Here is an 11,667-nt window from a genome sequence, read left to right as displayed (position 1 = left end):
TCAATCTTATCTTCTTTATCTCATATAGCCGACTCTGTCTCCGTTCTTATAAATATCCCAGCCCGAACTATTAGGTGGAGAAGCCCAACTAGTATATGAAAACTTGAACTATCAGGTGGAGAAGCCCAATTAGTATATGAAAACATTGAAGGTCCCATATTTACTGTTATGACTTATGAGATTATTTTTATTACTATTCGATTTGATAACGTTTATTTTTTTTTTTTCAAATTACAGTTTTGGTTCATAAACAGTCCTTAAACGGTTTATTAACAGCTCTTAAACGATTTTCTGGTTGTAAACCCTATTTTTGTTGGCCATTGCAATTCAACAAACTACACATTATCTTTTGAATACCTCCATGACAACCAAGAAATCCTGAATTAGTGATTAAGGACAACTTCTCAAATACCAATTATAACTTTACAACTCATCAACCATAATAAATAAAACACTTTTTTTTATAGATTTCAATAACCACCTGATCCATGTTGGTTAATTGGACTTTATACCTTCCAATAACCATGTTATTTTGTTGGTTGACTAACTGGAGAGATATATCATTTATACAATATAAATATGTAGCCTTTTAAGCGCACAAACTTGTATAAAACAAAAGGAGAATAAAGCTAATCTCAAGTCAAAAGATAACATTCTTGTCTAGAAAAAAAAAAAAAAAAAACAAAAATGCAATATTACATATCTACTAAAGGTAACATCACTATAACCTCAAAGGGTTAGTCGAATTGGTAAGGGACCTTTGCCTCATGAAACATGCAGTTCTGAGTTTGATTCCTTTTATTTCTTTAAAATCAATCATATGGGAGTGTTTAGTATTTTTCACTACACTAGTTGTTAGCAATATATATATAAAAGTTGCCTACATAAGTCTCTTCCTAAGGTCTTGGCATAGAACTTGGAGAGATGAGTTGAGTTGATGATAACTTGAGATCCTTTCCTTATCAAGTTTCAAGAAAACAGAAAGCTAAATAACTCCCAGGTCCCAAGGGATTCAAACAATGGAAGGGGTCAGTATTTGGGGCTGGTCAGAATTATTGGGTTGGTCGGTGGGGAGGAGGTGGTCCAAGTCCAGTTAGTCACTTTCGGCATTAGATAGGATTACCACCAGGTTCCTCTCCAATCTTATCCTCCACATAGATCCACATTTATATAGTATTTGAAAGCTAATAGTCAATAGAAAAGAAATTTAAATAAAATTTTAAAAGGTATTGAAACTGGAAAATCACAAGCCAAGATGGTTAAAAAAACAAAATGGAGGTGATTTTTTTTTTTTTGGCAATGAGATGAGAATCTAATTGTGCAAAATCTTACACAAATGAGAAAGGGTGGCGGTTTGGGAACAGGAATACTTCACAATTGGTGATGTGATTTTGTGATTAGTCTCTTATGTCATAGTTAACTCCCGACACAACTAGGTGAGATTGATGGCCGCATCCCCTTCACTATAGGTGTCATGGAAGCAAACTAGGTCTATTTACTCCTAACTTTTTGATAGAGACTTACTATGACAACAGAATGGGAAACTACACCCATGAGAGGGCGGAAGATGGATTGTTTAGTAGGGGCCACATTTTATATGAGGAATGAAAGTATAAATATGCGCATTATACAAACACTAGGATAGCCTAGTGGTGATAGTTTCGGCTTATGGAGTCGGCACTTGGGGAGGAGGTCATGGGATCGAACCCTATCCTATGCATTGTGTGAGTGTGTGTGCATGTGTGTGTTTTCTTATTTATTTTGTACCCACCCGTGGGTTGCCCAGATGGTTAAGGCGAATTGGGGATTGTGTGGATTAGGCGCACAGTCTCATGTTCAATTCTCCATCTGTGCATCTGCAACTTAAGTGGAGATCATGGCAGTGGGTTACTGTGCTAGTCTCCCTGAGGATTAGTCGAGGAAAAAAAAATGTGATCATTATGGATGGCTCATGGGGATCTTCTTTCCATTCTTTTTATATCATGCTTGAGTTACAAATCGATAGTATCAGTAAAAAGGGATTGATTTTTGAATTTTCATCCAATTCGGATCTAATACAATTCAGTACGTATCGATATTAGTGTATTGTGCACATAAACCTTAGAATTTTTCATATAATATTTCCAATCCTAACTTGATTAGAGTCATATCATGCCCTAGTCAATAAAGTGGATTTGCAGTCCAAGATGCTCCCAGTCCTTGAATCTATGTTAGACGACATGTCACGCCAGAGGATCCCATTCGGGTTAGTAATGCCCTTCCTAGCCATCTCTACTGACACTTTGTAGCATTTTTTTACTTTGACCAGTAGCTTATTGTTGGTGCCCCATGCGTGAAGCATAGGTTTTATTGAGACATTTCCCTCGCCAACCAACCTAAACCATTTAGCTTCTTGTGAATATCACCATCTGAGTAGTTTTTCAAAATATAGATTGAGACTTCACGACCATATAATGTTGCTTAAAAACAAATGGAGAGACTGTTAACATCAATTCCAAAGGTAGGAATAATCCAAAATGGAGGTTCTTACATTGAATTATATGTCCTCAAGTCTTGGACCTGGTCATCCTTTCATGATTCTCTAAGTAACCCAACCAAGAGTCTTTACTTCATTGACTCTCCAAACCAAGCTTTCATGTCAATGGAAAGCTCAAGTACGTGGCAATGGGGTGGGGAAGGGTGAGTTCCATCAGACTCATACCCAACCTATTTAGACTCTATGGTTGAAAGAGAAATTATAAGAAGAAAATTAAAATTTTCAAACAACATGAAAAAGATTTATTTATTTATTTTTAAGATTACCCACATGATTATATTTTTACCCTTGAATAGTACTTGGTATCGGGATTGAAAAGGTCAAGATCGACGTTCGATCAAGATCGATATCAATCCAATCCTATCGATACTGACTAATCTGATCTGAGTTTTAGAATAATGATCGTTGCTGCATAGGAAGGATATCAAAGTGGATGCTGAGGACATCCATGAGCAATTTTGACATTAAGTTGAGGTTGCAATAATCTCTAGCAGGCAAACAACAAAGTCATCATTGGAATGATGCACAAAGGGAAGTTAGGAAAATGGTTCTCATTTTCTTACCGGAAAAAAGAAGGTTTCTCATTTGCATATCGAACCCAACCCTCATTTCAATTCTAGCAACTTGCATTAATTAATGAATTTAATGTGTTATTAGAGAAATCAGACGATTTCAAACCTTTTGTCGACTCATACTGATTCCATCGAGGTTGAATGAGAATTATTAAACTTTCACCGAAAGTAGTGGAAAGCACTAAATACCGTATATGAGTGTCCCCAAAGAGGTAAGAGAAGTCGAACTCAAAACCTCACGCTTTCTAAAGTAAAGGCCCCTTGCCAACTCGGTTACCCTGTCCCTTGGGATTTGTAGGGTTTTGCATGATTTGCTCTAGGGATCATTTGAGCTTCAAACCTCAATTTTGTTAGTATTACTGGATATAATTTACATTAGGGATGTGCTGGGGGTTCTTACCAGAATAACAATCTGAACCAACTAGACCTATAAGGGCCGTATTAAACCCAAACCAGTACTAGTAGCTCCAGCTTGCTCATTCCATGTTTGTAATGCTAGTTTTTATTGTGGAAAAAGTTGTTGCATAGATGCATCAGACATGCATGTTTCAAGTCTCACATGGGTGTGCACCCCAACACATGGGCGAGCACCCCATGCCCTCTCAACCCTTTGATGAGGGATTAGATGCATGACACGTTGGAGAGGATCTTTTACCAAAATCTCATCATAATCTAATGCTGATCAATTGTGACCTGGGTTTTCTAGTGTTTAATGTCACCTCATGAGATAACAAACATAGAAATCGAAGATTTATCAAGGTTACTAAATGTTGTCCAACAAAAACTAATTAACACATATAACTGTAAAGCTAGTTAACATGCTTAGCTGGTCATTGTTTTGAGAGTAATTAATTTCAGATTTTACCTTTGAAGGCAATATTCCACTCCCGATTTCAGAGCAGCACACATTTATGAAGGAAACAAATATGAGCTTGGTTTTTGGCTTTCAAGTTGACAATATTAGAGGTCAAATCTGAGAAATATAAAGATTGCCAACCAAAATAAATAAAATAAATCTCATAATCTTCAATCTTAATAATGTTATTAGATTTTTGGAATCTGAACTTCCCAAACTAATAGCTAGAGCTCTAAGTCAAAAATTATAAAGTCAAAAGCTTTAGAGATGGAAATTGAATGATATAGGGGTAATTTTATTTTTTGATAAATTCGGACAGCTTCAACAGGACCTGGATCCTCTCTAGTGCGCCAGCCCTTCCAGTGCGCATCAGACAGCACAGAGTAAATAAAATTGAAGGAAAGAAGTCCTATAAATCCACATTCTTCAATCTCTATTATGTGTCACTTGAGTCCAAAGAAATATCATTTTCTCTATTTTCTATTTAGTGTTTTAGTGAGATGGCAAGGAAGCCAAGCATGGGTCGCCAGAAGATAGAGATCAAGAGGATCAATTGTGAGGCCTCTAGACAAGTCACCTTCTCTAAACGCCGAGCAGGGCTGTTCAAGAAGGCCAGTGAGCTTTGCACGCTCTGTGGAGCTGAAACAGCCATCTTTGTCTTCTCTCCTGCAGGAAAGGTCTTTTCCTTTGGCCACCCTACCGTAGAGTCCATCGTAGAAAGGTTCCTCGCGAAAAACGATCCCCGACCGGAAGTGGTTGCGTTGCCACTCTTGAATGCTTACTGTGGAACCAATCTTTATGAACTTAACCGACAGTACTCAGAGGCACTCAACCAGCTGGAAACCGAGAAGAAGCGAGCTGAGGCACTCCATAAGTCGTCTATAGAAGCAAAGAAGGGTGAGCCCTGGTGCGAAGCACCCATTGAAGATATGGGATTGCTTCAGCTTCGGCAGTTGAAGATGTCCATGGAGGAGCTTAAGAAGAAAATGGTGAAACGTGCAGATGAACTAGTAGCTAATGAGTCTAAGGTTACTTCCCCTTTCTTAGCTATCAATTCAATGAGAGCTGTGGATCGCTTTGCAGCAGCTAGAGATACCCCATATCCAAATAATGCTTCATTAATGACCCCTTATGGACATGGTTATGGATTTAGTTTGGGACGGGGTCTATTCTGAATTCTTCTCTCCCAGTGTCATTGTCCTATCTTTTATATGTAGTTCATGTATGTAAGCATTCTACCCAAAAAAGAATTAAAAAAAAAAAATATATATATATATATATATATGTGTGTGTGTGTGAGCAAAACATATCGAAATGAGTAATATTGCAGCTTTGTAATCTCAAATAAATTAATGCATGGGTTTTTCAGTTTTCTTTCCGAGAAAAAAAAGAAGAACCGAATTTTTCTAAGGCCATCATTCCCATTCAAGGTGGTCCAATGCTACCACAGACAATGGGGGAGAGAGTGGTTACATTTGGACTGTCCCATCATTCAGTCACCAGTGACGGTAGAAATCGTCTGAAATTCTCATCTCGTACAATTCCATACAATTCCACCCTAAACGGCTGACACGCATAAATATTCCATATCTACGGTTCAGATTAATCAACCATAATACAATGTTAATCAACCATAATACAACCATAATACAATCTGAACCGTAGATATGAAATATTTACACGTGTCAGCCATTTAGGGTGGAATTGTATGGAATTGTACAAGATGAGAATTTCAGACGATTTCTACCCCACCAGTGAAGGAAAACCAGGGGATATGAGAGGCAGAAGTTCTGAGGTAACTCTGGGTCTGTTCTCCAAACAGAGGAGAGATTGCCAGCCTTTTTCTGCTTGGATAGGATTGAAATTAATCCATAGTAAGTTATTATTATTATTATTAAATATATGTATGTAGTTGGGTTGTCATGAATCATGATAATCAATCTCAAATATCTTGAGTCACCTGAGCTGAATAATGAAAGCGGCTTACTCTTACATCTAAATGGAATGCTGAGCTTGCATTGGTATATTGCAAATGCAGAGTAAAAGAAGAATAGCCATTAAATGTGATTCATTCTCAAGCCAATCTTACAGGTTTGCTTGGAACAAAGGCCAGCTCCGGTCTTAAAAATGCCAACCACAGAGAACTATATTTTGAGGATTTTTCTTTCTTAATTAGAGTGGAAACTAAACTGTCTGTGTGATACCATATTATAAATGTTGTTACCATACACAGTCTAGGTATTGCCATTGAATAGTCTAGGCCACAACTGTCTCTGATATTATACCCAGAAGAAAGTACAAACAATATCACAGCATATCTCCTATTACATTCCTCAAGAGCACTACAAATATCATAAACAAGGCTCCTGCATTGATAGCAAATCCAAAATTAGAAATCAAAACAGCTCACTTTCCCTCAAATTGATTCATCTGAATCAATTCCTGCTTTATAGTGAGCTAATTTACACAAAAAGGGGCCAGTACAACTATTTATTACTCAAATCATACATAAAAAGTGGGCAAAATTTTATTAAAAGCTAATTTGGAATAAAAGGTAACCAAAAGAAGCCTAGGATTGTTGTCAGGTTGCTTTGATTCCATAGCGAAAGAGATTTTTTGAGGACCTTTTTTAAGGTGCAGTCTGCTTAGTATCACTTGGGGTAACAAATGCATTTCAAACAGAAAATCTTGTTCATCAATCATCATCAGTTTTCATTTCCTCACCTTCTTCTATGTATGTGCTTTTTTTTTCCCCCTTCTATGTATATGCTAGAAGTAAAAGAAAAAAATTGTTCCGAGAGCTACCAACATACATAAATACACAATAAGATAAAACAAAAAGTGGACCCAAAATTTCACCAGTTAAGACTTCCTCTAGCTGATCCAAATGATAAATAGGGGTGAAACACAAAATTTTGAAATTCTGTAAAATAGATAAGGCACTTGAAGGACCCAAAATTTCACCAGTTAAGACTTCCTCTAGCTGATCCAAATGATAAATAGGGGTGAAACACAAAATTTAGAAATTCTGGAAAATAGATAAGGCACTTGAAGTGGCAATGGAAAGACCACTTGCCATCAATTGCAGCCTTTAACAGATGCTAGCTGTTGAGCAGGGACTTTTCATAGATAGGCTGAGGTTTTTGCAGGTACTTTTGTTGACAGGCAAAGGTTCTTTCAGGAATGTGAGGAGCTGCACTAACAGAAACCTTCATATTTGTTCAAATCACCCCAGACAGCCTCTTCAACCTCTTCCCATGATTTTGCAGACCTCAATTCCTTCCATAGGCTAAAGATAGCTCCCAATATATTCTCGTCATGCAAGATACAATAGCACCTGCAAAGATAACAAAACAGCCATAATCACTCCAAACCCAACTGGCAGGTATGCTCTAATTTTCCTTTCTTAATTAGTAACACGAAAAATACCAAATCAGAAAGAAAGACCTCTTTCCAAATCATCCACATCACTTTTGCAGAGATTTTCTTCTTAACCCTTTTCTCAGTGGGTATGGATTGAGAAAATTATCCAACAATAACTCCTTTTTTTTTTTTTGGGGGGGGGGGGGTGTGGGGTGGGGGAGGGGGAGAGTGGGGAGTGGGGATAGTAGGCCAAAGCATAGATTAAAATGACACTTTTGCTGACTTACATGGCATGGTATGAAAGTTGTCTAAACTTATTCTGACTTTCTACTGGTTCGTATTGTAATGTTCTTCTCACGAAGGGAAGTCTGTAACTTTCTAGAAACTGCTTAAGTAGAGATGAATTTCCTCTGAAGACATCCAGATGTATTGGAATCAAATCGAAAAGAGGATCACCTGTGGGAAAAACTCCAAAGAAAATAAGTTAAAACTTATCATGTTGACACATCTTAGACAGATAGCAGTGCATAAACAGAATCATACAATTAGGGCCCGTTTGATTAGTGGTATTTTGATGGGGTGGGATTCTTGGGGTGGGATTCTTGTATGAATTATCCCACCCCAATGAGCAGTTAGGGCGTTCGGTTAATTGGGGTGGGAGTTTGAGCAGACAAACTCTTTTTTCCTGTCGGCCCACGTGGCATAGCAATTCTCCCACCCCACCCCTTTGCAAAGTCCCGCAAAATCGGTAGGACTTTGCTGGGATTTTGCAACTTAGAGGCTTGACGCTCTTAACCGCATGCCAACCCGTCTCTCATCACCGTGTTGCACGCCCCCAACCATCGTGCACGGTCGCTGCAACACTAAACAGCTACTGTTGCAAGCCAACAAAGTTGCTGGAAATGGGTTCCTCACTTGCATCACAAGCCACCACAACAGTACCCGCAAGCCACCACATGCTTGTGATCTCGTCTACTTGCAGCCTGTAACCTACGCTGAAAACATCATAAAAAAACACAAAAAACAAAATAGAAAAACAGAGAAGAAGATGAACAGTAGTATTATAGGGATTTTTATTTTTTTTAAACCCAATTGCATTTGGATTTTTTCTAAAAACCTAACGTTTACTTCACAGTTGGATTTTTTTATTTTTTGTTTTTAAACCCAATGTTCCCATTGCACTTGGGATTGGAATGAACCCAATACGTTTTGCCCTTCTTCTTCGTCGCCCTCTCTTTCTTGATCAGCTTCTGCATCTGCGGCAACCCAATTTACAACGGCTTCATTTGCCTAGACACAAATTCCTCTTTCCGGATCCAACCCCAACACCCTCCTCTCTTCTCTCTCTTCCAACGCCTACTCTAATACCACCATCACCCAAGATCTTGTCTCGATTTACGACCTCTATTATTGCACAAGCTGCAGTAGCAAGCTCGGAAAAAAAAAAGAAAAAACAGGGAGGAAGATGAACAGTTCTCCATCGCTTTTCACTTTTCCCATTTGCATCCAAACACGGTAAGGGTGGGATTGAACAGTAACTATCACAATACTTTCCTTTCCTGTTGCTCACCCCGTAAGCATGTGGGGCCTACATGTCATACTTTCCCACCCCATAAACCCCTCAAAACAAACGGGGCCTTAAGGTATAGGGTTCCCCACAGCGACAGTGGGAGGAGAATCTGCATGCTACACCAATAGCAGTGCGGAGAATGGTGTCATCTACATGGGGCTCACATAATCAGAGCAAGAGAGAGAACATAATAAATCTCATGTGAAAGGGAAATAATACTCTGGCATCATGGTGATTCTTTTCCCTTCATTTAAATAGCATTTATAATATACTAGAAGACACCCAAACAGACTAAGGTATGGTGCTATAATAAGCTGCATCATGTGGTAGGCAAGTCAGTGAAATGGAAACTGGGCCAACTAATATAGAATTAGAGACAGTGCCAGCACCCCCACCATTGTTGTCCAAATGGATAAAAACAGGAGAAAGCAAGATATGAAATTTCAGTATCGTGGTGAATTGGAACCAGACTTCTATAGGATTTTCACCTGACTGCTTTTACCATTGATAACTCCTTGCAACAAAGATGGGTCTTGACCCCACAAAAAAGGTTTCTGACCAAAATATGTGATGAGAGAAATGGTCATTTACTGTATAAAGGCAGATACAGGAACGGTATGCCAATTCAATGGAAAATATTTTACAGGAATGCTTAAAAGCAAAAGAAAATTATATCGGTTAAAAAAACAGAAAAATATTTTACCAAAAAAAAAAAAGGTGTACCCATTGCACGAGGCTCCTGCCACTGCGGGGTCTGGGAAGGGTTATAATGTATGCAGCTTTACCCTGTTGAAGTAGTCTGTGCACTCTCGTTTCTTTCTCTTACAGTTATTATATTATATAGGCAAAAGAAATTCAAAGCTAAGTTATCCCACGAAACACAAACATTTATCACGTCTATTTAGCTGTGTTGTATGTAAATCTTAGGAAACTAAGTTAAAAATTTTTTATTTTTTTATTTTTAATGGAAACAGAAGACCAAAATGAAACATTTGAAGTAGGTCCATTTTAAAGCATTCAGTATCAGAAAAGACATTGGTTAACCAGCTTTTATGAAAGAGACACACAGACATGTTAACGTGTCTTTTTTAATGTCTTAACTGTCAACACATGTTAAAATGTCTCCGTTAAATGTGTCAACACACAAATTCCAACATAGCATATGGAATAACTCATAAGAAAAGGGCTGCCTGTCTTAGCAACCATAGATAAAATGAAATTCATATGCTATAAACATCAGGATTTTTTTTTTTTTTTTTTGGGGGGGGGGGTGGTGTCAATTATATAACACCAAAAGGAAAACCATCTGCTGTATTATTCCCTGGAACCAAATTGCACTTGGAAATTACATCTGGAAATCCTTTTCCAGCCCATGGTACAATTGTATAAGATCCATTTTCATATAAGAGGATTCCACTAGCCAAAATATCAGGAATGTGATCTTTCAGAAAGCAGTTGACTTTATGAAGCAGACTATAGAACTCAAGCTGCAAGCACACAGTAAAGAATTGTAGGAACATATTAAAAATAAATTTTTTATGAAAATAGGGCTTCAAAGAATGAAAAATACCTCAGTGCCCAAGCCATGGATAGAAGATTCCAACCCTCCTTCAACGTAAATCTTAATTACATGGTCATCATTAAGAAAAACCTGTTGCAATAGAAATTATATGGGTAACTACATTTAAACATGGGAGCTATTTCAAAAACCATGGTTCATTTTCTTAGCCACAAATGTTATTTCTGTTTTCAACATATTACATATAAGAATGAATGTTTTTATACAGAAAGTGTGGAAGGGTGGTTGCACCTGGAGATTCTTATCTAGTAGAGGACTGATGACCTAGTCATTTTGAAGGTTGGATAGATGGGCTACATGTCAAATTTGATAGAATTTTTTTAACCATATGGCCCACCATGAATCTTTTCGCCTCCTCGATAGTTCTTGTTCTATGAACAGTGTCAGATAGAACTGACTCTCTCAAACAAATTTTAAAGCATTACATTGACATATAGAGATATTAGATTAGTAAAAATTAAGCCCTCGATTTAGATGATGATGTAGACAATATATCTACAAACTTTGGGCCCCAACAAACATGAGGCGGAAAAAAATGTCCATGTGGGAAGCTGTCCATATAATAAATTTCATCATGTCATTTCCTTTAATTAAAAATGCAATACCTAGGCTAGTTACTTTAACATGAGAAAGTCGTGAATAGAGTTATACCACCCAAGCTTTAATGCACTTCAAAACAAATATCAGGCTGGTTAATACATTCCAAGTGTGATCCATTTGAAAGCTAAATTTTTTTATTTTATTAAAAAACTAATATTTACAACTAACTAATTATATTGTGAAATGAATATATATTTAATATAATGAAAATGAAGGGAATTTCCAAAGAAGTCTAGGATAGGTCAAATTATTCTTTTGAGGGTAGGTAGCATAGTTTTTAAGGCACTGGTAAGGCGACGGCTTAGCAGCGACTTGGCGTTGAAGCGGTCTAGAGATGGTAAGGCAGTGCTCCCCTTATGTGAAGTGGCGCCTTATGGGTTTTTTTTTTTTTTTTTTTTAAACGCATTTTAAAATTACTTGATGAAGATTCCAAATATCGATTTTTTATTAGTAAGTGTATGGTTTTGTTAATACTTGAGATGTATGGGATTAGCTTTACTCCATCAAAAATAACCAAAACAAACAAAACAAAAACACGATTCACAAACAGGGTTTGGATTTTGTCAAGGGTTTTAACAAAGGGCTTTGGGA

General features: G+C 37.4%; 1 protein-coding gene and 1 long non-coding RNA gene across 2 annotated transcripts; one reads left to right on the top strand and one right to left on the bottom strand.

Moving 5' to 3' along the window:
• Nucleotides 1–4,438: 4,438 nt before the first annotated feature.
• Nucleotides 4,439–5,146, top strand: LOC122067586 (agamous-like MADS-box protein AGL61). The gene has a single exon (XM_042631419.1). The coding sequence runs from the start codon at nt 4,465–4,467 to the stop codon at nt 5,137–5,139; it is 675 nt and encodes a 224-aa protein (XP_042487353.1). The 5' UTR covers nt 4,439–4,464; the 3' UTR covers nt 5,140–5,146.
• A 1,486-nt stretch (nt 5,147–6,632) lies between these two features.
• LOC122067588 lies at nt 6,633–10,162 on the bottom strand. Its single transcript, XR_006136790.1, has 2 exons — nt 7,615–10,162; nt 6,633–7,301 (listed from the first exon to the last, which is right to left on the bottom strand). It is a non-coding gene; the product is annotated as an uncharacterized LOC122067588 (long non-coding RNA).
• Between the last annotated feature and the right edge of the window lie 1,505 nt (nt 10,163–11,667).

This window comes from Macadamia integrifolia, unplaced genomic scaffold (assembly GCF_013358625.1).
Source record: "Macadamia integrifolia cultivar HAES 741 unplaced genomic scaffold, SCU_Mint_v3 scaffold2988, whole genome shotgun sequence".
Classification (NCBI taxonomy): Eukaryota; Viridiplantae; Streptophyta; class Magnoliopsida; order Proteales; family Proteaceae; genus Macadamia; species Macadamia integrifolia.
The sequence above is the reverse complement of the archived record's forward strand: the minus strand, read 5'-3'. Positions and strand labels throughout refer to the sequence as shown.

What these genes read in the sequence shown, in the direction of transcription:
- LOC122067586 (XM_042631419.1), top strand. Translation starts at nt 4,465, where the DNA reads ATGGCAAGGAAGCCAAGCATGGGTCGCCAGAAGATAGAGATCAAGAGG.